The 20,339-nt window shown below is 66.1% G+C and overlaps 2 protein-coding genes across 2 annotated transcripts; both read right to left on the bottom strand.

Annotated features, from left to right (window-relative positions):
- Positions 1-557: 557 nt before the first annotated feature.
- Positions 558-7,791, bottom strand: ARL8A (ADP ribosylation factor like GTPase 8A). Its single transcript, XM_059677840.1, has 7 exons — positions 7,277-7,791; positions 3,567-3,647; positions 3,368-3,441; positions 2,656-2,749; positions 2,457-2,524; positions 2,192-2,262; positions 558-1,604 (listed from the first exon to the last, which is right to left on the bottom strand). Exons 1-7 carry the CDS (start codon positions 7,397-7,399, stop codon positions 1,555-1,557), a joined length of 561 nt encoding a protein of 186 aa, XP_059533823.1. The 5' UTR covers positions 7,400-7,791; the 3' UTR covers positions 558-1,554.
- A 728-nt stretch (positions 7,792-8,519) lies between these two features.
- Positions 8,520-16,359, bottom strand: PTPN7 (protein tyrosine phosphatase non-receptor type 7). Its single transcript, XM_059677839.1, is given in 10 exon segments — positions 8,520-9,109; positions 9,374-9,487; positions 10,552-10,709; positions 11,185-11,295; positions 11,580-11,717; positions 12,888-12,964; positions 15,313-15,397; positions 15,662-15,845; positions 16,260-16,323; positions 16,326-16,359. Coding segments are annotated over 10 exon segments (1,044 nt in total). The 5' UTR covers positions 16,345-16,359; the 3' UTR covers positions 8,520-9,015.
- Positions 16,360-20,339: the final 3,980 nt, after the last annotated feature.

Genomic DNA, 20,339 nt, shown 5'->3' with positions numbered 1-20,339 from the left:
CCCCACTTCCAGGGGCAGAAGGGGGGGAGGCGGAGCGGGGGAGGCGGGACTTCCTGGGAAAGTAGGTCAAGATGGCTCAGGGTTTGGGTGAGCTGTGCCGGCTGCTGTGGGCGACCAGGAGGGGCACCGGGTCGGGGAGGGGGGACGACGGCTGGAGGTGGGCAGAGGGGTGAGGGTCCTGCCCCTCCCAGCCCAGGAGGGAGCCCGCCGAGCTCTGCCCTGGGGACAGGCAGCCGGATCCAGCTGGGCCGTGGGGCGTGGGGACCCACTCAGGCTGCGGGGAGGTCACAGCCGGGCTGTGAGGACACCGAGGTCCCCGTTCTCCCCCTCCCCCCGCCCCCCCCACGATGCCCCAGGCTGTTCCTTAAACAGACCCGAGCTCCACTTGGCAGCTGCCAGCAGAGAGGAGGCGGGCGAGGGCGGGGCACCCGTGGGAGGCGCCCCGGGAAATGCCCTTGAGAGCCTGTGGGCACCCGCCTCCCTCTCTCCCTGTGGCAGTTGGTGGCCTTGTGTGGGGGTGCTGGCGGCCCCCCCGGAAAAACAGCTGACACCTCACCCCCCAGCATAAAATGGCTAATTTATTCATGTTGTTGTTAGGAGGCAAAAAAAAAAAAAAAAAAAGTACAGTTACAAGAATCGTTCTCCAAACAGAGGTTAAATAGGAGCTGGAAAGTATAAAAAAAAAAATAAAATAAAAAGGAGGAAGACCATCACTTTACAAATCATTAAATTAAAACCAATAAACAAACACACACAAAGCCCAGAGAGCCACCTCGCCCCATGCCCAGTTCTCTCCTTGTGCGACTGTAAAAAAAAAAAACCCGGAGAACAGAAAGCCAGGTGCCCGTGGGGGCGGGCGGGGGCCTGGGAGGGGCAGGGGCTGCGGCCACAGGCGTGGGGTGCTGGGCCCCTGCCCCTGGGGCCTGGTGGTCTGGGCAGCTGGCTGTGCCTGGGGCCCTAGGAGGCCGGGGCAGAGAGGGCTGCCTCTGGGGGCTCCGTGGGCACGTGACATGCAGGCAGGGACCGCCAGGCTGGGAGGCGGGCGTGCACGGGGCGTGGGGCGGCCACCGGTGCCCAGGCTGGTACCTGCCCCTCCAGGCCGCCCCTCCCGGATCCCGCCTGGCCCCCCCACCCCCCTCGCAGCATCGAATGGTTGATTTTAGTCTTTGCTTAAATTAAAAAATTAAAATATATATACATATATATACTGTACACACAGGACAATAACAGAAGAGTGTTGAAGAGGGCAGGGGACAGGGGACAGGGGAGGGGGGCTGGGGCCAGGGCTGCTGAGAGGGGGAAGCAGGGTGGGGGAGGGGGCAGGGGAGAGGGGACCGGTGAGGGGGAGATTAGGGGACCAGGGGGAGCGATTTATTTTACAATAAAAACAGGAGTTCAAACCTCAGCAGAACGGGACTCTGGGGTCCCCAGAGGGCCCCTCCCCACACCAGCGATGCGGGGCGGGCTTGGGGGGGGGGGCGACGCGGGGTGGGCGGGGAGCTCGGCCTCAGGTCTGGGTGGTGGGTCCCTGGTCCGAGGGTGGGGGCCGCCGTCTCAGCTCCTCCGTGACTTCGAGTGCTGGATAAGCCACTGTAGGGTGATGTCTGGGGGTGGGGGGGTGGGGGGAGGAGAAGAGGAGGTGATGGGGCTTCCCCCTGGGGCACTGACGTCAGCCCAGGGCTCCCCAAACTGCAGCGAGGACCCACCCTCAGGGCATCGAAGTCCAGAGCCATCCAGCTCAAAGCCCCAGACGGGGGGCGTCGTCGGGGTGGGTGCTGAGAGCCAGAGCAGGAGGGGGTCTGGGAAGCGCCTGCCCTCCCTGGGATGTTACAGGTGGGAGGCCAGGCTGGGGGACGGCCGACAGGGCAGGTAAGGGGCTCAGAGTGCGGCCTTGCCCGGCTGGCGTGGCTCAGCGTGGACCGGCGTGCGGGAGGCAGCCCAGTGATGACGTGTCTCTCTCTCTCTCTCTCTCCCTCTCTCTCTCTAAAAAATCAGTAAATACGTGAAAAAGAAAAAAAGGAAAAAAGACTGCGGCTTCCGACGGCCTGACCCCCACCCCCAGGAGAGCCGCCGCGCTCTGGGCTTCCAGGAAAGGGTGGGAGTGAGGGCTCGGGGGGGCCAGGGCACAGAATCACCCAGGGGGGCCTCTCCCCTGCCCCCCTCCCCCCCACTGCCCCCCCAAACCACGCACCGATGTTGTCCTTCTCTTTGCAGGAAATGGAGTAACAGCAGATCTCTCGGTCTTGGATGGCAGACAGATTCCTGGGGGGGGCGGGGGCAGAGACGAATGGGCCCTAGGCTGGGGGGCTGGGGGGAGGGTGGGGGGTGATGGGGGGAGAGGCTGGCTCCCAGGCGGGTGGGCTCTGCTGCCCCCGTGTGGCCACCCTGAGAACAGCAGCTCGCCGCTGGCTCCCAGGTGCCCGGGGTGTGGGCAGCCGCGAGGTCACCTGACTCACATTTTCTCAATCAGCTCCTTCTCGTCCAGGGCTCCCGGGAGGTCTCGCTTGTTTCCCAGGACTAAGACCTACGGCGGAGGGAGGACGCGCCCAGGTCCAGGGGGGCTGTGGCCGGGCTTCTGCCCTCTGCCCGCTCCCCTCCCCCCCAACCCGTCGCCCCACGTCCTCGGCCGCCCTGGGGCCCCGAGGGGAGGCTGACCGGGATCCCCTGCAGCTGGGGCTTGTCCAGCAGGTTGTGCAGCTCGTTCTTGGAGGCCTCGATCTTCTCCTGGTCGGCGGCGTCCACCATGTACCTGGGAGACGGGTGGGACAGCCCGTGACGTCACGGGTGAGTGGGCGGGGCAGGAGCTGCAGCTCTGGTTCTAGGGGCCTGTGCGTCTGGGCCTGGGGGGCGGGGGGGGGGGGGCCGGGAATGTCTCCTGGGCTGATGGACATGAGACCTGCAGCACTCCCAGGCCTCTGAGCCTGGGCCCCGGAGGTCAGTCCTGAGCCTGGGCCTTGGGGGTCAGCCGTGAGCCTGGGCCTTGGGGGTCAGCCCTGAGCCTGGGCCCCGGGGGTCAGCCCTGAGCCTGGGCCTTGGGGGTCAGCCGTGAGCCTGGGCCTTGGGGGTCAGCCCTGAGCCTGGGCCCCGGGGGTCAGCCCTGAGCCTGGGCCTTGGGGGTCAGCCGTGAGCCTGGGCCCCGGGGGTCAGTCCTGAGCCTGGGCCTTGGGGGTCAGCCCTGAGCCTGGGCCTTGGGGGTCAGCCCTGAGCCTGGGCCTTGGGGGTCAGCCGTGAGCCTGGGCCCCGGGGGTCAGTCCTGAGCCTGGGCCTTGGGGGTCAGCCCTGAGCCTGGGCCCCGGGGGTCAGTCCTGAGCCTGGTGGCCAGGGGGGGGAACAGGGGAACAGGGGTCGTGACCCCGCGGACACTCACACGATGGCGCTCACGCCTCGGCAGTAGCGCTCCCACATGCTGCGAAAGCGGGGCTGTCCCCCGATGTCCCAGAGCTGAGCGAGGAGAGGGGGCGGTGGTCTCAGCAGCCCGCAGGCAACCAGACCCTCTTCGGCCCGCACCCCGCCCGCGGCTCCCCCGCCCCCCCCGCCCCCCCCCCCCGTACTCCCTCCGCGCCCACCTTGATGGTCACGTTCCCCTTGGTGATCTTGCGCATGTTGAACCCGACCGTGGGGATCATGTCCTCATTGAACTGTCCTGACTGGAGGGAAAGTGGGGGTTGGAAAAGGGGCAAAATCGACAGGACCCGCCCTCAGGGGCCTCCCAGCTGCGAGAATGACAGTGAGAGGTCAGAGGTCTCTCATCGTCCGCTGCAGGTGGTAGAGGTCACGGTTGGATTCCCAGTTAGGGAACAGGCCCCGGGTTTCGGGCTCGATCCCCAGTAGGGGGCGTGCAGGAGGCAGCGATCCATGATTCTCTCTCATCATTGATACTTCTCTCTCTCTCCCTCTCCCTTCCTCTCTGGAATCAATAAAAATATATTTAAAATTAAAAAAAGGAAAGAAACTTAGAGGACCCACAGGCTCCCATGAAATTGAAACCGCCCCCGGCAGACGTTATCGTGAGCAAACGGGGTGCCAGTGCCGCTGTGACCCCGCTAATTGGGGGCCCCGTGAGGACTTCCTGTCCCTGGTCATGTCTCTCGGCTCACAAGCTCCTCACTGGAGACCAACCGCGGACCAAAAATATTATGGGGGGAACGTTCCAGAAATACACAATTCCTAAGTTTTAAATCGGGCGCCGTGCTGAGTAGCGTGATGACATCTCTTGCCAACCCCACGCTGTCCGGCCGTGAATCGCCCCTTTGTCCGGAGGCTCCACGCTGGGCCGCGTGCAGGACAATGAGACAGTCTAGCTTTTTCAGTTCGTGGTGATAATGGTTCTGTGTTGTTGTTAGTCGCTGTTGTTCATCTCTTACGGAGCCTGGTTTTCAAAGTAAACTTTATCCCAGGTGTGTACGTGCAGGGAGAAGCTTGGGAAAGAGCCCTGGCCGGTGTGGCTCAGTGGATGGAGCGTCGGCCTGCAGACCCAAGGGTCCCGGGTTCGAGTCCGGTCAAGGGCACGTACCTCGGTTGCAGGCTCCTCCCCGGCCCGGGCCCCGGTCGGGGCGCGTGCAGGAGGCCACCCGTCGATGTGTCTCTCTCACATCGATGTTTCTCTCTGTCTCTCCCTCTCTCTTCTGCTCTCCCTAAAAACCAACGGGAAAATGTCCTCGGGGGAGGATTGGGAAAAAAAGAAAAAGAAAAAAGAAAGCTGGTGAAGATAGGGATCGGTGCTGCCCGCGGTTTCGGGTATCCATCGGGGTCTGGGGACCACTGTGACCCTAAAGTCAGCTAGCCCAACTCTTGTCTGCACCTCGAAGCCCCTTGGGGTCGGCCCCCCTCTCCCAAAGTCCTCTGTGAGTCAGACACCCATCTTCCTGCGACGCCCACCCCCATTCCTACGCCTCCCCCCCCCCCCCCCCGGCACCCCACGGCGCACCTTTAAGTATTTGAGAACAGCCCTCTCCTTCCTCACAGGCAAAAACACTCCTCCGTTCCAGCATCCCATTTCAGACGAGTTTTAGGTTCACGGGTGCACTGTCTGTGATTTTCCCCCCCCAGCTCGCACGCAGGGGACGGAGAGGGAGGAAGTGGGTGGTGGGCTGGGGTCTGCTTCTGCATTTCTCCCTGAGGGGTGCTCTCCAGGGGACATGCGCGGGGCGGGCAGGGGACCTGCGGGGCCCAAGGGCCCAAGTACCTGGAGTGACCCCGACCCTGGAACTCCCCTGCAGCCCGCGGGGTGCTTTTCCCAGGGAGCCCCTTTATTGATGGATGGATTGATTGCTTGCTTTAGTTTGTTCGTTAATCCTCATCCAAGGTTATTTTTGCATGATTTTTAGAGCGAGCGGAAGGGATGGAGAGACAGAGAGAGAGAAACATCGATGTGAGAGAGAGAGACACATCAATTGGTTGCTTCCTGTATGCGCCCCAACCAGGGCCAGGGATGCAGCCGGCAACCTCGGTACACGTCCTTCACCAGGAATTGAACCCAGGACCCTGCAGTCCACAGGCCAACGCTCTACCCACTGGGCCACACCGGCCGGGGCGAGAAGCCCCTTTAAGGAAGGGGACACCCGCCTGCACTGTAGGGTGTGTGCGTTGAAGGACAGATTTCTTATCCAAAGGCGGAGCGCGGGCTGGGGACGGGGACGGTCCCTGTAAGCCCCAGACACTCTCCACCCCAACAGTGCACCCGTGACTCGGGGTTCTGCCCCCCCCCCCCGACCTATTATGCCGCCCAGTGTCTGGGCAGGATGCTGGCCTAGAGGGGAACCTCCAGACCAGGAAACGGAACCACTGGGGTTCCCCGGAGCCCTGTCCGGGAACACCCTGGAGACCGAGGGGGACACCTAGCTCGGCCATGAGGGCGGCAGCAGCTTATTTCTCCTCTTGGCCGAACCCCCCTCTTCCCCAGACATCGCCGGGGTGCTAATGCCTGGAGGCCGGGCCACGCTGGCTCGGATCAGGGTCAGGCCCTGTGTCCTGCTCAAGAGGCCCAGAGCCAGGTCAATGCCCGCGGTGTCTGACTCCAGGGCCCCCGCCTGGGTAGACCGGAGGGCCGGAACCTTTGTGCCAAGAACCCCCGCGTGGGCCCGGCGATCCGCCCAGACACGGGGTCCCCGTCCCTCCCGCCATCCTCGGGCCCTCGGGTCTCAGGCGACGGATGCCCCTTCCGGGACCTGCCAGGCAGGGAGGGACCCAGGCTGGCCGGCCACACTGCTTTGCTGACCCATCTCGTCAGCATTGCTGGCCCGTCTCTGGCCAGCCCGCCATTCGCAGAATCCCGGGTTGGGAGCTGGGACGGGGTCGCTGGACCACGGCAGCCCAGCCCCGGCCTTCCCAGCCCCACGCCCGGCCCCATCAGGGGGCTGGGAAGCCAGGCCATGCAGGCCGCAGCCATGACTGCAGCCTTGTTCCTACCACAGAGCTCATCTTCCCCTTTTTCTCCAAGACGGAGACTTAACTCCTTCCCCGCCACGCCCGGGGCACCCGTCTCCGGGCACCCAGCTCCGGCTGGGCTCCGGGAAGCCCTCAGGGCCACGGTCTCCCATGGTCTCCCACCGCCCCAGCGTGGGCAGTGCCCTCCAAGTCATCTCTGGTCCGGGCACCTCCTCCTGCAACTTCTGAGCCAGGCGGAGCCTCCAAACTCCCTTTAGGATGCGATGCCACCCTCCCCGGACCCCCGGGTGCCAGATGCCACCGGTCCCAGCCCGGAGGGGGCCCTGGAGGAGGAGCCTGGCTCCAGCCTCCGGCCTCAGCTGACTCCACTACCCCGGGGGGTGGGGGGGAGGCACCTTCCCTGCCCCTCCATAGCGCGGGGGCTTCCTCTCCTGGAGGGAAGGGGTTAAAGCCTCCGGGTGGGGCTGGCGGGGCCCAGGCCCCCTCCCCAGGCCCTGGGGCCTCCGGGTCAGCCACCCGCCGCCGCCGCCGCCGCAGGCTGGGCGGGCACAGGCCTGGCGCTTTCGCCCCGTCATGCCCCCTGGCGCGGGGGCGGAGGGGCCAGGCGCGGCGGGCAGAGGATCCCTCCGGCCTGGTGACCCCTTGGGCCCTCGGGCCGCAGGTCCCGGCACCAGGCCTGTCCCCGGTCCCCCGCCCCCGTCAGGCCGGCAGGGGGGGAGGGAGACGGGGCGCGCGCACCCGCCCGGGTCCCTCGGGGCTGTGCTAGGCCCCAGGCGCCCGGCCCGGCCAGGCGGGGACCTCGGCTCCCCCGGGCGCGGCGGGTGCAGACAGGCCCCGGCCGACCCCCCGCGCCCCGGCCCCGCGCCCCGGCCGCGCGCCCCGCACGCACCGCGATCACGTTGACGAAGGTGGTCTTGCCCGAGTACTGCAGCCCGACCAGCGTGAGCTCCATCTCCTCCTTCCAGAACAGCGCCTTGAACCAATCCAGCAGCTTGTTGAACAAAGCGATCATGGTGGCTGCGCTGCTCGGCCGGGCGGCCGCGGGGCGCCGGGCTCGCGGGGGTGCGCCGGGCGGGCGGGCTCCGCGGGGCTGGGGCGCGGGGCGACTCGCGGCCGGATCGGCTCGCCGCTGGGTGTGGCCTCGGCGCCTCCTCCGCCGCCGCCGCCGCCGCCCCCCGCGCGCCCGGAGCCGAGCCGGGGCCGCGTCCTGCTCGCGCCCGAGCGCGCGCGCCGCTCGCCGTCGTCGCCGGAGCGGGGCCCGGGCGGGTGCGCGGGGCCCGCGGGCTCAGGGCTGGGCCTGGCCCGCGGCGGCGTCCGGGCCCCTGGGAGGAGCGACGATTCTTTGTATTTGTCCCCCTGGCCCGGCTGCCTGCGAGCCCGGCTGGCACCCTGTTCCTTCCTAAAGGGTGGGGGGGCTGGGTGGGTGCGCTCCCCGGAAAACAGGAAGGCGTGTCCGGGGTGGAGAGGGCGGCTCACCCCCTTCCCCGGACGCGAAGGCCAGGCCTCCCGCTGGGAGAGAGAGGGTGGGAGGCTTTGTTCCTGGAATTCCCGCCTGTGGGTGTCTCTGGGCATCTGGGGGGGCAGTTCCCTCCCCTGGCGTGTACCCAGCCGTGGGGAGCACCGTGTGGGGGACTTTGCCAGCCCCTCTTGTTTTGTTCATGATTTACGGGAACCACGTGTTTAGGAGCGTCTGGTCCAAAGTGAAATGGATGTTTAGAGGTTGATGCTGGCGTTTTACTGATATCACTTAGAACAACTCCCAGGGGAGCAGCTGGGGTGAGTGGGCAGTGAGCGAGGCAGGTCCACAAGCTGGGCCTGGGGGCGGGGGTCCCCACACTTTGTCGCCTTCAGGGACTTCCCTCTGCGGCCTGCCCCGGGACACGTGGGGTGAGGAAGCGTCAGGCTCCTAGGGGGAGAATTTGGACAAGGGCAGGGCCAGAAGTTCCTGTGTCTGGCGTCTTGGGGGGCTGGGGGGAGGGGCCCAGGTGGAGGTGATCTTGCCACCCAGTAATTATTTTTATGAATATGTTTTTATTTTCTTAAAAAATATTTTTAAAAATTGATTTCATACAGGAAGGGAGAGGGAGAGAGAGATAGAAACATCCATGATGAGAGAGAATCATGGATCGTGCACGCCCCACACTGGGGATGGAGCTCGCAACCCAGGCCTGTGCCCTGACCAGGAACGCAACCGTGACCTCCTGGGTCATAGGTCGACGCTCAACCCCTGAGCCACGCTGGCCGGCTGGATTGCTCTTCCTTAACGGCAGCAAAGCACAAATGCCCCTGTCATCCCCGCGGAGGCCGAGCTCCGGGCACCGGGCACCGTCTGTCCCTCTCAGATCTGCTCGAATGCCAGCTCCCGGCCTCAAGTTCTGAGTCAAGGCAGGCTCCTCTGACGGCCACTGGGGGCCACTAGAGGAAGCAGAGGCGTGGCCGGCGGTGAAGACCTGGAGTCTGGCCGTGGTCCTGGCTGATCAGGGTCCGGTGGCCACACACGCTCGCTGAGGGGGCACCCCTTCCCCAGGCCCAGCCGGGGGGCACCCGGGTTTCAAGGCCCCCTTTCTCCTGACCCACCTTCCCGGGCCTGGGGAAGGGGGCGCCTGGGCTGGCGGAGGGCGCCGGGGGTCAGGGGCTGGGCTCCCCGGGCAGCTGGGCAGCGTACAGGGCCAGGGTGTGGTGCAGGAACTGGTACTGCTCCGAGGTCTGGATCATGCCCCCCCTGTGGGGACAAGCAGGGACCATGAGTCCCCTTCCCGTCGATCCTTCCCCTGCTTCTCTCTCCTTCCTGCTGCTCCTCAGACCTTCTCCCCCATGGGAGCCCCCTGTCCTTGCTCAGGGCTGAGCCTGGGAGGGGGTGCCAAGGAGGGGACACCCCACACTGGCACCTGCTCTCGCGGCAAGTGCTGGGTGGTCACCTGCCTACGGGCACTCTGACCCCGAGGCCACCTGGCGTCCTTGGCCCCCCGCGCCCCCGCACACCCACCTGTCCAGCCGCAGTTGGCACACGATGCCCAGAATGTCCACTTCCCCTCGGGCCTTCAGCTGTTGACAGCCTATGCGGGTGGCGATGAAGCAGCCGGTGCGGCCAATCCCTGCGCTGGATGGAGCCAGGGAGCGGGCGGGGGTCACAGGTGACTGGGGACGTGGGGGCCGGGACCCCCAAACTGACCCACTCTACGGGGGGGGGGGGGCACGGGATGCGGGGCGGGGCAGGGGCCAGGCTGGGGCAGGCAGGAGCCGGCCCTGGACCAGTTACGTTTCCGACAGGCCTCGCTCAAAGCCTCTAAGGTCGCCCTCTGGGCCCGGTGGACGCCTGATGAGCTGTTGACAGCGGTTTCCAACGGCCGGACGGTGCCCAGCCCGCCTTGCTGACCCCAGGCCGCCTTATCGGAACAGGACTTCCTCCCGGCAGACTCCCCACAGCGGTCACCCGGCCCCACTCCCGCCTCGGGCCACTCCACGGTTCTCTCTCTTGCCCTTCCTCCTTAGGAATTCTTCCCAGATCCCGGGGGCCACCTGTGTGTGTGTGTGAGGGGGTCGGGGGGTGGGGCACGAGCCCCTGCCTGTCCCTCGGCCTCAGTGCTCAGCGTTCCGCTTTCTTCAGGAAACGGACCCCCGGATGGTGTCCTGGCTTTAAGCGTGTCCCCTGCACAGCCCCCACCCCCCCCCATCCACCTTTTACTTTGTAGCCAAAGGAATTCTTTTAAATGGCAAATCCGAGTGTCTTAGCCGGTCCAACGAGGGCCCCTCATCCTCTGGTTTTCCAGAATCTTCTCTTAGTAAACCCCCTACCCTCCCCCACCCCCATGACCTCCAGGCCCCCTGGCCTCTAACCACTTGCAGCAATGCAGCAATGTGAATAGTTCATCTGGTCTCTGGGCCTTTGCACATGCTGTTCCACCTGCCTGGCCCCCTTCCCCTCGTCACCTCTCAGGTGTTAGCGTAGCTCAGACTGCCTTTGTCCAGGGAAACCTCTGGCCAATGTCTGGGTTGGGCTGGGTGGGGGGCGGGGCCAGGTGCCTGCAGTGGGGGCGGGGCCAGGTGCCTGCAGTGGGGGCGGGGCCAGGTACCTGCTGTGGGGAGGGGGCCAGGCGCCTGCAGTGGGGGCGGGGCCAGGAGCCTGGGGGCGGGGCCAGGAGCCTGGGGGGCGGGGCCAGGTACCTGCAGTGGACCAGGATGGGCCCGGAGCTGGCGGTCACCTCTGGGCTCTCCTCCACCTCGGCCACCAGGCGCAGCAGTGGCGCGGCCGACTCCGGGGTCTGGTGGTCCGGCCAGGCCGAGAAGAGGACGTGCTTCACCGGCCGGCACTCGTCCTGGTGCTGGCGTGGGGACAAGGGCGGGCCCGGGGTCAGGGGAGGACGCGGCTGCCTTCTTCCCTGGTGCCAGGAGGGCAAGGCCGAATGACCCCGGGGTGGTCATGGACCCCCAGCCGGAGGGCCAGCTCTCCTCCTGCCCTTCACACTCCATCCCGCCGGGAAGGGACACCAGCGGGCGTGGCTCAGGGGCTGAGTGCCGGCCTATGACCAGGAGGTCGCGGTTCGATTCCCGGTCAGGGCACAGGCCGGGGTTTCAGGCTCCATCCCCGGTGTGAGGGGTGCAGGAGGCAGCCGATCCATGATTCTCTCTCATCATCATGGATGCTTCTCTCTCCCCCTCTCCCTTCCTCTCTGAAACCAATAAAATATATTATAAAAAAGAGAAAGGCTTGATGAGCAATCCTTGGCTCCCAGGGGAGGCTGGCCCCAGTCCCTGAGCAGCTAGGTGGCTGGGCTGCCTGGTGGGCCAGGCCTGTACCTGGACCGTGAGCTGCCGCACGGTGTATTCTGGGAGCTCCCTCTCCTCTCGGACACGGATCCGGAAGGGCCCGTAGGTGTCCTCGTCCGTGGGCCAGTAGTGGACACATTTCTAAGAGAGAGGGGGCTGGGAGTCAGAGGAGGAGGGGCTGTCATCGGGGGCAGGGCCAGGGCAGCAGACAGGGGAGTGGGTGCCCTCCCCACCCCACCCCCACCCCCTTCCTCCCACCCTCCCCTGCAGATGAGATGCTCACCCAGCTCCATGGGGTGCATCTCAGGGACTCTGAGTCGGGCACGCTGGGCCTGCCGACATGTGCTTTCGGCCCCCAGGGGGGTTCTGAGCTGCCCCGAGTCGGGGTGTGTGTGGGGGGGTGTGGACGGGGGCTCTGCTCCTACCTCCTTGGCCTCGCGGAGCTGGGTGAGCATGACAATGAGCGGCACTTCCTCCTGCCACACCATCTCCCAGAAGTCCGCCACGGTGTTGGGCATGGGGCCCTGGGTCGCAATGTAGACCTTCTCCTGCCCGTCGTAGCCCTGGCGGGGGGAGGGGGGCACAGGGGGAGGCTGAGGAACAGCGAGAGGAGACTCCGGGAACCTACGCTCAGCAGGTCCTAGGATCAGGCTGAAGCAGTAAGTGTGCACACACAGGCATGCATGCACATGCAGACACGTATGCACACACAGACACAGCTGTACACACAGACACATGTGCACACAGACACACATGCACATACAGACACAGCTGCACACAGAGACACAGCTGTTCACACAGGCACATGTGCACACAGACACGCATGCACACACAAACATACGCACACGCAGACAGATGTGCACACAGACACACATGCACACAGAAACATATGCACACACAGGCAGACGTGCACACACAGACACAGCTGCACATGTGCACACACAGACAGACATGCGCATATAGAATTCAGGTGTGCCCACGTAGACACACGCATGCACACGCAGACAAATGCACACACCAGAAGCACACGGTGGGAAGGACGTGGGTTCTGGAGTGAGGACCATCTGGGTGCCACCCCTGTCCAGCTGCTGGCTGGCTGTGCCACCACCAGCAAGCGACGGGCTTCCGTGAGCCTCAGTCTCCCCATCTGTGAATTGGGCATCACCCTGGCCTTGCAGGAACACAGTGCAGGTCAGACTCACAGTTACCGCGGGACCAGCACACGTGAGGCCTCTTTAAACCCTTGGCTCCCCCCCCCCCCCCCGCGTTCTCCCCGCACAAAACACGAAACTACGCCTCGACATTCATGGGGTGAACGTTTCCCTTTGCATCTCGCTCCCGTGCACTTAGGAGCGAGACGAAGCAGCGTCTGGCCAGCCCTCCTTTCTCTGAGCCGGACCTCGGTCCACCTGGCTCACCTGCGGGCAGGTGGGGATCCAGTTCCCCAGGGTCCCAGCCTCACCTGTCCACCTCCCTGCACCTGCTGAGCCCTGTCCTGCCGCTTCAGGCCCCTAGAGGGCGCTACTGCAAGGCAGTGATGGAGAGAGGGGAAGGGGGAGACGGAGAGAGAAAGGGAGAGGGGAGACCTAGGCTGTGTTCTGGGGGGTGTTGTGGGGACGTCAGTACCTGGGCCGACCCGGCAGGACAGCCGTGGGTCTGAGACGGAAGCCTCCGGCCCCCACGGGAGGAACCCCCACCCCAGCCCCCACCCGGCCGGCCAGCCGGCCACTCACTCGGATGTAGTTGGCGTTGATGTAGTCCCCATCCTCTTGGCTCCGTGCCCGGCCGAGACACACGCGGCTCTGGGGATCTGGGGAGTCAAGAGGCCAGGGGCCGGACGTCAGAGGCCACACGGTGACCTGGGAACCCCGCCTCCAGCAGGCCCGGAGGGAGGAGAGGCCCTGTGGTTACAGCCTCGCCCCGTGCGTGCGGAGCTAGCGACTTATTTTCTGCGTTGACATTGGGAGCCACGGCGTGTGGTTCAGAGCAGGAGAGGGGCAGGGGCAGGGCCGCCATCGGTGGAGGTTAGAGGGGGGCTGTGAGGGGTGGGCTGGCGAGGAAGGAGGGATGCATGTCCCCGTGACCCCTATCCCAGGGACTGAAGAGATGCTGTAGAGGAGGATGCTTTTCTGCCTTTGTTGTTGTTAATCCTCACCCGAGGATATTTCCCATCGGTTTTAGGGAGAGAGAGGGAGAGACGGAGAAACATCAGCAGAGGGCCCGGCCGGGGAGGAGCCTGCGAGGGAGGTACGTGCCCTTGACCGGAATCGAACCCGGGCTGACCTGCTACCCGCTTCCCACTGAGCCGAGCAGGCTGGGGCCCGAGGACATTTCCCTGTCGACAGAGTAGAAGGGAGGGGGAGACGCAGACAGGAGCCTCGACGCGAGGGACACCGCGATCGGGTGCCTCCCGCGTGTGCCCCTGACCAGGGCCGGGGACCCAGCCTGCCACCCACCTACAGGCCTCGCCCCTCAGAGTCGGGCCCCCTCTCCGCTCCTGGAAGTGATCGAATGCAGTCAAAGCTTCCTCGACCCGGCACAGGGCTCTGCAGACCTCGGCTGTGCCCCTCTCGCTGGGCAGGCCCTGGGGGACCAGGTCTGCCTCTCAGGGCCTTGGCTCCGCCCTCCGGGGAGCAGGGGTCAGCCCTCTGGAGCTAAGACCACCCGTGGGAACGAGATTTTCCTCTTCTGGCCTTGACTCAACTCCTCAGGGCCACGCTCGACCTTCTGGCCTGGGCTCAGCTGTGAGGGGCTTGGCTAGGCCTGCGGGGAGTAGGCTTGGCCCTCAGGGGCCTATCTAGGCTCTTTGGGGTTCGCTCGGCTTTTGGGGACCTCCCGTCCTTGGGCCGACCCTCTATCCCCGGAGCCAAACCGGCCGGGGCTGCAGGGAGCTTTCCTGGGGGCGGATATGGGATTCAGGTGAGTGAGCGGCCTACAAGCACCGGGAGGTGAGTGGGTGTCAGCCCGTCCTCCGAGGCCCAGGGCGTTCCCCGCGCCCGTCCCAGTGGGATGCGGAGACCAGCTCCCGAGGAAGGGAGGGCACACGGCTCCCGCAGTGCCCGCCTGGCTCTGGGCTGAGGGTATGTGGGGGCGAGGGGAGGGGCGCGGATGTCTCAGGCAGAGGGACCTCCCCTCTGCGGTTGGGGGTTGGGTACAATCAGGGCAGAACAGGGCTGCTGCCTGGCCCCCCGCCAGGCGGGCAGGGCTGAGCCCCTGGGAGACGAGGACCGGCAGGCGCTGGGCCGGGGCCCCCAGGACTGGGTGTTGCCGGGTTCGCGGGGTACGCGGGCCGGATAAGGCTGCTCAGAGGGGGTGGGGCGGAGGGAGCGTCTCCATGGCCTCATGGCCACAGGCCTCCTGCTGCCTCTGAAAGGGAGCGGCTGTGGGTCCCAGGCCGGCCCAGCCCCCCCCCCCCGCCCCCCCCCCCGTGACCTCCATCTCCTTCTGGGTCCCTGTGCCCCCACCTCCAACTCCGAGTCCCCAGGCCCCGCTCTGGGCGCCCCCAATGGTACCTCCCCCCCCTCACCGGAGGCCTCGGCTGGGGTCCCCCACGTGGGAGGAAGAGCTGGAAGGAGGTTTGGGGCCACTGGGTTTTGGTGACTCGGTTTCCCCATTTGTAAAAGAGGGACCAGGCCCTAGCTGGTGTGGCTCAGTGGATAGAGCATCAGCCTGCAGACTGAAGGGTCCTGGGTTTGATTCCCGGTCAGGGCACAGGCCCGGGTTGTGGGCTCGATCCCCAGTAGGGACCGTGCAGGAGGCAGCCGATCGGTGATTCTCTCTCCTCATGGATGTTTCTCTCTCTCCCTCTCCCTTCCTCTCTCTGAAATCAACAAAAATGTATTTAAAAAGTAAAATCGGGATCATCATACTGTACCACCAACATCGGGGGTCGTTTCGAGGGACTCGGCGGGGAGCGGGGTCCCCCGGGAGCCCCCCCCATGTGGGATATGGACTCTGGCCGATGCTGGTGTGGCTGTGGGTCGCGCCCTCCCCCAGCCGTGCGGTGTTGGGGCGTCTGCGGAGAGTGGCGGCCCCGTGTGTGCTCGCTGCCTCTTCCCGGGCTGAGCCGTGCGTCCTGCGTGCGTCCCGCCTTCTGGACTCCGCTGGCCCCGGGGACCGCGTCCCCGCCCCCTTGCTCCCCGCGGCCACCATCCTTACTTGGCAAGATGGTCTTGTATCGGTCCTTGGAGGCGTGCCCGGGGACATCCAGCTCTTCTGGGTTGACAAAGTTCGGGGGGATCTTCTGGCGGGGGAGGGGGAGACACCAGTGAATGGCCGGCACCCCTGCCCAGGCCCCGTCCCCTGCCCCCTTTTCTGGGGGAGCTGGGCCCTGGCTGCCTGGCCCCTCCTGGCAGCCCCATGCAGGCCTGGGGGGGCGGAGGGCAGAGGAGGACTGTGGCGCCACCTCCTTCCTGGAGCCCCGGGGTCCCCTTCCCCACGGGCCCTGAGAGGAGGCCCGCACCCCCTCCCCTGCCGTGCCCAGGGCGGGTGACCCCCGAGTCCTTACCAAGAACTCCTCTTCCAGCTGCTGGGGGCTGGGGGGCTGGTGCTGCAGGGCCCAGCGGGTGAGGGGGTGCCCGGCCGTGCGCAGGAAGTGCAGGCTGACCTCTCGAGGAGTGTTCACGGAGCAGATGGGCTCCACGGCGCCCAGGGACCGCACGTCCAGCACCAGGGCCACGCTGGAGCCCCGCCTGCGGCACAGACGCGGGGCCCGGTGAGCCCGTGACGGACGACGGCTCCGCTCGCCATCGTCCCCGTCACCCGGCCCCTCCCGGCCCCCCCCACCCCCCCCCCGACCTGGGGCCCAGCGGGTTCCAGGGCTGCGGCCCCTTCTCAGCTCCGCTCCCCAGAGCAGGGTGGCTGTGAGTGACCCCAGCGGCTCACTCCGGCCGCCCACCTGTCCCCCTCCCCACCGGGTCCCTGGGGACCTGCATCCCGACCTGGGACAAGGACTAGGTGGACATGAAACTGTGCCCCAGACATGACATGCAGACGACATGCAGACGAGGCCGTTGGGTTTCCTTTCCAGACTGTGGTCTGGGCTCAGCTCTCAGGGCTGGAGTGGGGACCGGAGGGGACAGGGGGCCGAGTGGGGGGCGTCTCACCTCTCCTGCAGCCGCACGTGCTTCTTGGCTGGCGCTTGGGCGGGCGGAGGCTGGGTCATGGCTGCCCGCCACGGGCCTGGACCATGCTGGGCGGGTGCCGGGCCGGGGCAGGCTCACTCGGCCATGAGGTTCGCCTGCAAGACAGCCCTGGGCTGCTGACTGTCGGCCTGGGGGGCAGGAAAGGGCCCCCCGGCCCAGGCTGCCTTCCCCCCTCGGCCTCCTGTTTTCCCTGGCGTGTGCGTGTGTGTGTACGTGTGTGCATGTGTGTGCGCGTGTGTGTGCGTGTCACTGTCACCGTGGGAAGCCAGGTTCTCCACGGGGCCCCGGGGCAGCCGGCAGCCTGGGGTGAGAGGAAGGGCGAGAGGAGAGAAGAGATTGTGGGCGAAGATAGAAAAGGATGCAGGAGGGGCCCAGCCGAGCGGGCGGAGGGGCTGCCCGAGACCAAAGCTCAGGGGCCCCAGGCCGGGGCCCAGGTGAGGGGGGCCCGGAGGAAACTCCAAGTGGCTGTTGCGTGTGGAAGGGCGGGGACCGCACGCAGCCGCCACCTGTCAGCCCAGTCCAGCCCCCGTGAGGCCTCCTCTCTGAGTGGCAGCCTGAGGCCGCGTGCAGCCGGGGGCACCCAGGGGAGCCCCTGGCGAGACCCTCTCCTGACTGCGAGCAGCCTCCTCTCACCCCCAGTCCATCCTGGCTTCGGGGGTCTCGTCCAAGGAGGGAGATTTGGGGGTGTTCCTTCCTCCTCGGCCCATCCCCCCAGCTCCCCAACCGTCACAGGAAATGGCCTCACGGAGCCGACCTCAAATGGTGCAGCCGGGGCTGGGGCAGGAGAGGGGCATGGAGGTCTGGTGCCAACTCCTCTTGGGGGGCAGTCCCCATGCTCCAGGGCCAGGGTCATGACTTCTGAGGGGTGTGTGTGGGGGGGGGAAGGGGATGGGGGGCTTAGAGTCCCTAAGGCCACAGGGGCCGGGGCGAGGAGGGCAGAGCGGCCCCTGCAGATGTGAGGGGTGCAAAGGGGCTCCTTAGCTCTGCTCCCCCCGCAGCCCCCATCCTCCCGCTGCGGGGACCTCGGCTAGATCTGCACCCGTCTGCCCGCCGGGCCCGGGGCACCCAGCGCGACCTCCTCCGAGACCCCCGCCCGTCTCCCTGGGGTTCACGCCGTCCGCGGGGCTACAGGCCGCCTCCTCCCCTCTTGCCGGACTCACCAACGCAGCTGTGCCCCCCAGGCTGCCTCTGGACAGCTGTCTGTCTGTCTGTCGGTCTGTCTTTGAGGCGAAAGAAGCTTCAGGAAGCCAGCTTCCTCCCTCCGCCCCTCCTCGCTGCCACCCACGCACACCCAGCTGCCTGCTGCCCTCCTGCCGCCGCCAGGGGTCGGTGCCTCCTGCGGGGCCCTGGGACAGGCGGGCAGCGTCCCCCAACCTCTGCCCTGGGGCTGGACGGGAGCCGATATCCCTGACCCTCCCAGCTGCCCCACTCCAAACCCCTTCCCTGGGCCGTTCCTCCGCCGGCCGGTCAGGTCCAGCCGCCGCCTGCGCGCTGGGCAGAGCGAGCGGACCCCAGGTGGCGGCTGCTCCGTGACCCGGGCCCGAGCCTGACGTCCACGTCTCTGCTTTGGCCTCGGAGCCCTGGCCTGGCCACACTGGCCCCTCCCGGAGTGGGGAGTTCACGGTCAGGCACAGGCTGGGTCTTCCCAGAGCAGAGGTGATGGGCCAGAGGGGCCCAGGCCGGGCCCCAAGGGTCACCCCAGCTCCCAGCTGCCTCTGGTCGGAGATGGGCCAGCCACTGGGAGAATAGATGGCAGAGGTAGCAGAGACAGCTTATGGGGGGGGCTTCGGGGGTCTTTGCAGCCCCCAGCCCCCTCCAGGCCTCCTCCCAGAACTCTGACCTCTACTCAGAAGGCTTACAGCCCAACTGGCATGGCTCAGTGGCCGAGCATCGACCTATGAACCAGGAGGTCACGGTTTGATTTCCAGTCGGGGCACATGCCCCGGTTGCAGGCTCGATCCCCAGTGTGGGGCGTGCAGGAGGCAGCCGGTCCATGATTCTCTCTCCCTCTCCCTGTCCCTTCCCTCCCTCCCTCGTTCATGCTCCTCTGGGGGTGGTTTCCCCCAAAGGGGCTGATCAGAGCTGGGCAGTAGTTGGTACCTGAGACGGGGGTGGGGGCAGGACCACCTGGATACCTGTGGGAGGCACCCCAAGCCTGGCCTCTGCCTCAACTGCCCCCAAACCTGCCCATCCCTAGTGGGGCCCTGAGGTCAGAGGGGGGCAGGGGGGCTGGAAGGAGGGCAGCCCCTCTGGGCCACGCTGGTGGTTGTTGCCGAGAACGGAAGCTCGGGGCGCACAGGGCGGGAGGAGGAAGCAGCCAGCCTCCCCCGCGGGCTGAGGGCGGCCGTGCCCCGGTTTCCACGGCCGAGCCCCGAGGGCTGTGAGCTCCCTCCCCTCACCAGGCTGGTCCCACAGCAGTCGGAGGGGCTGGAAGCTGAGCCCCTGGGCAGAGAGCCAGGTGGCAGGGGCCTGGGGCCAGGGTAGGATGGGTATGTGTGTGGATATATATCTATCACCTGAGGACACTTTTCCATTGATTTTTAGAGAGAGAGGAAGAGACAGGGAAAGACAGAGAGAAACATCCATGTGAGAGAAACACATTGATGGGTTGCCTCCTGCACATGCCCTGACCAGGGCCTGGGCCGGGGAGGAGCCTGCAACCCAGATGTGTGCCCTCGACCAGGTCCGCAGGCAGATGCTCTATCCACTGAGCAACCACCAGGGCCCCAAACCACAGGCTGCCCCGTATCCCATTCCAAGGGGGGGGGGGGCGCAGGGGGGGGCGGGGCTGGGCCAGCTGCTGGGGCCAGGCTCCTGGCCCTGCACCCCCCCCTCGGAGGAAGCAGTGGGGTGCTGAGACCTCGAGAGGACCCGCGGGAGAGGATGTGGGTTCGTCTGAGGGAGTAGTTGGTGGGGACGAGACTCAGGCTGTGGGACGGTTTTTGCTGAATGGAGAGGTCGGCCGGGAGGGTGCTGGTTACCTGTCTGCAGCTGCTCCGGGGCCCACCTCACCCGCACCCAGCTGCTCTGGCCAGCAGGGCCGGCAGGTGTGCTGTCCTCAACAGCCCCCCCCCGTGGGGAGGCTCTGAGCCCCCCTAAACCGTGCCAGCAGCACCTCTTCCCCTTAGGTTCTGAGGCAGGGTTTCCACCCATGTCCCCCCTTTTGGCTGCTGCCAGGACTCGGCCGGAGGTGCCCTAGGTGAGGGTGGTCCCACGGGGCATCGGGGGTCCTAGCCATACTTGGCCGGCCTCTCTCACATCAGCTCCCCTAGTTGCCCTCCCCAGGCCTCTTTGGAAGAGCACACATGTGCATGTACACACACACACACAGAGCAGGAAAATCTGCTGAGTCTGCAGGGCGGTTTCGAGCCCCCCCCCCTCCCCCCAGTGCAGGGCCCGGTGGGAGGGCAGCTCTGAAGTTTGGGGTAGGAGGTGCAGGGGAAGGGCAGGCAGCCGGCTGGGCCTGAGCTGGGGCAGCTGAGCTGGTCTCCAGCCCCAGAAGCTGCATGGGGACTTTTCGTCTCCGGAAAGATAAATAGAGTTTTCTTTAAAAAAAATATATTTTTATTGATTTCAGAGAGGAAGTGAGAGAGAGAGAGAGAGAGAGAGATAGAAACATCCATGATGAGAGAGAAGCATTGACCGGCTGCCTCCTGCACGCCCCCCACTGGGGATCGAGCCCACAGCCCGGGCCTGTGCCCTGACCTGGAATTGAACCCTGACCTCCTGGTTCAGAGCTTGACCGACACTCAACCACTGAGCCACGCTGGCTGGGCCTGGCCTGCGTTCTTGGGGCCCCCACGTGTGCCTGTGTGTGCATGTACAGTGGGGTCTGGGGGGGCTAAGGTGTCCCCAACTCACATGCCCTGCCCTCCGCCCCCACAGGGCTACACGCACACGCGCAAGAATTCATTGCCACCCGCGGGGGACCGGCTCTGGGGAAAGTCCTGGAGGACTTCTGGCTGCTGGGGTGGGACCAGCAGGTGCACATCCTCGTCCCCGCTGACCTGACCGTGGCCGCGAAGACCGGTGAGTGGGTGA

The sequence above is a fragment of the Myotis daubentonii genome, chromosome 20 (genome assembly GCF_963259705.1).
Source record: "Myotis daubentonii chromosome 20, mMyoDau2.1, whole genome shotgun sequence".
Taxonomy (NCBI): domain Eukaryota; kingdom Metazoa; phylum Chordata; class Mammalia; order Chiroptera; family Vespertilionidae; genus Myotis; species Myotis daubentonii.
Note: the sequence above shows the minus strand (reverse complement) of the source record. Positions and strands in the feature narration are given on the sequence as shown.

Excerpts from the sequence above, each read along its gene's own strand:
- ARL8A (XM_059677840.1), bottom strand. The coding sequence starts at position 7,399 with ATGATCGCTTTGTTCAACAAGCTGCTGGATTGGTTCAAGGCGCTGTTC. Across the intron at positions 3,648-7,276 it reads CCTTCGTCAACGTGATCGCG|TCAGGACAGTTCAATGAGGA; the intron begins GTGCGTGCGGGG and ends CTTTCCCTCCAG. Across the intron at positions 3,442-3,566 it reads AGGGGAACGTGACCATCAAG|CTCTGGGACATCGGGGGACA; the intron begins GTGGGCGCGGAG and ends CTCCTCGCTCAG.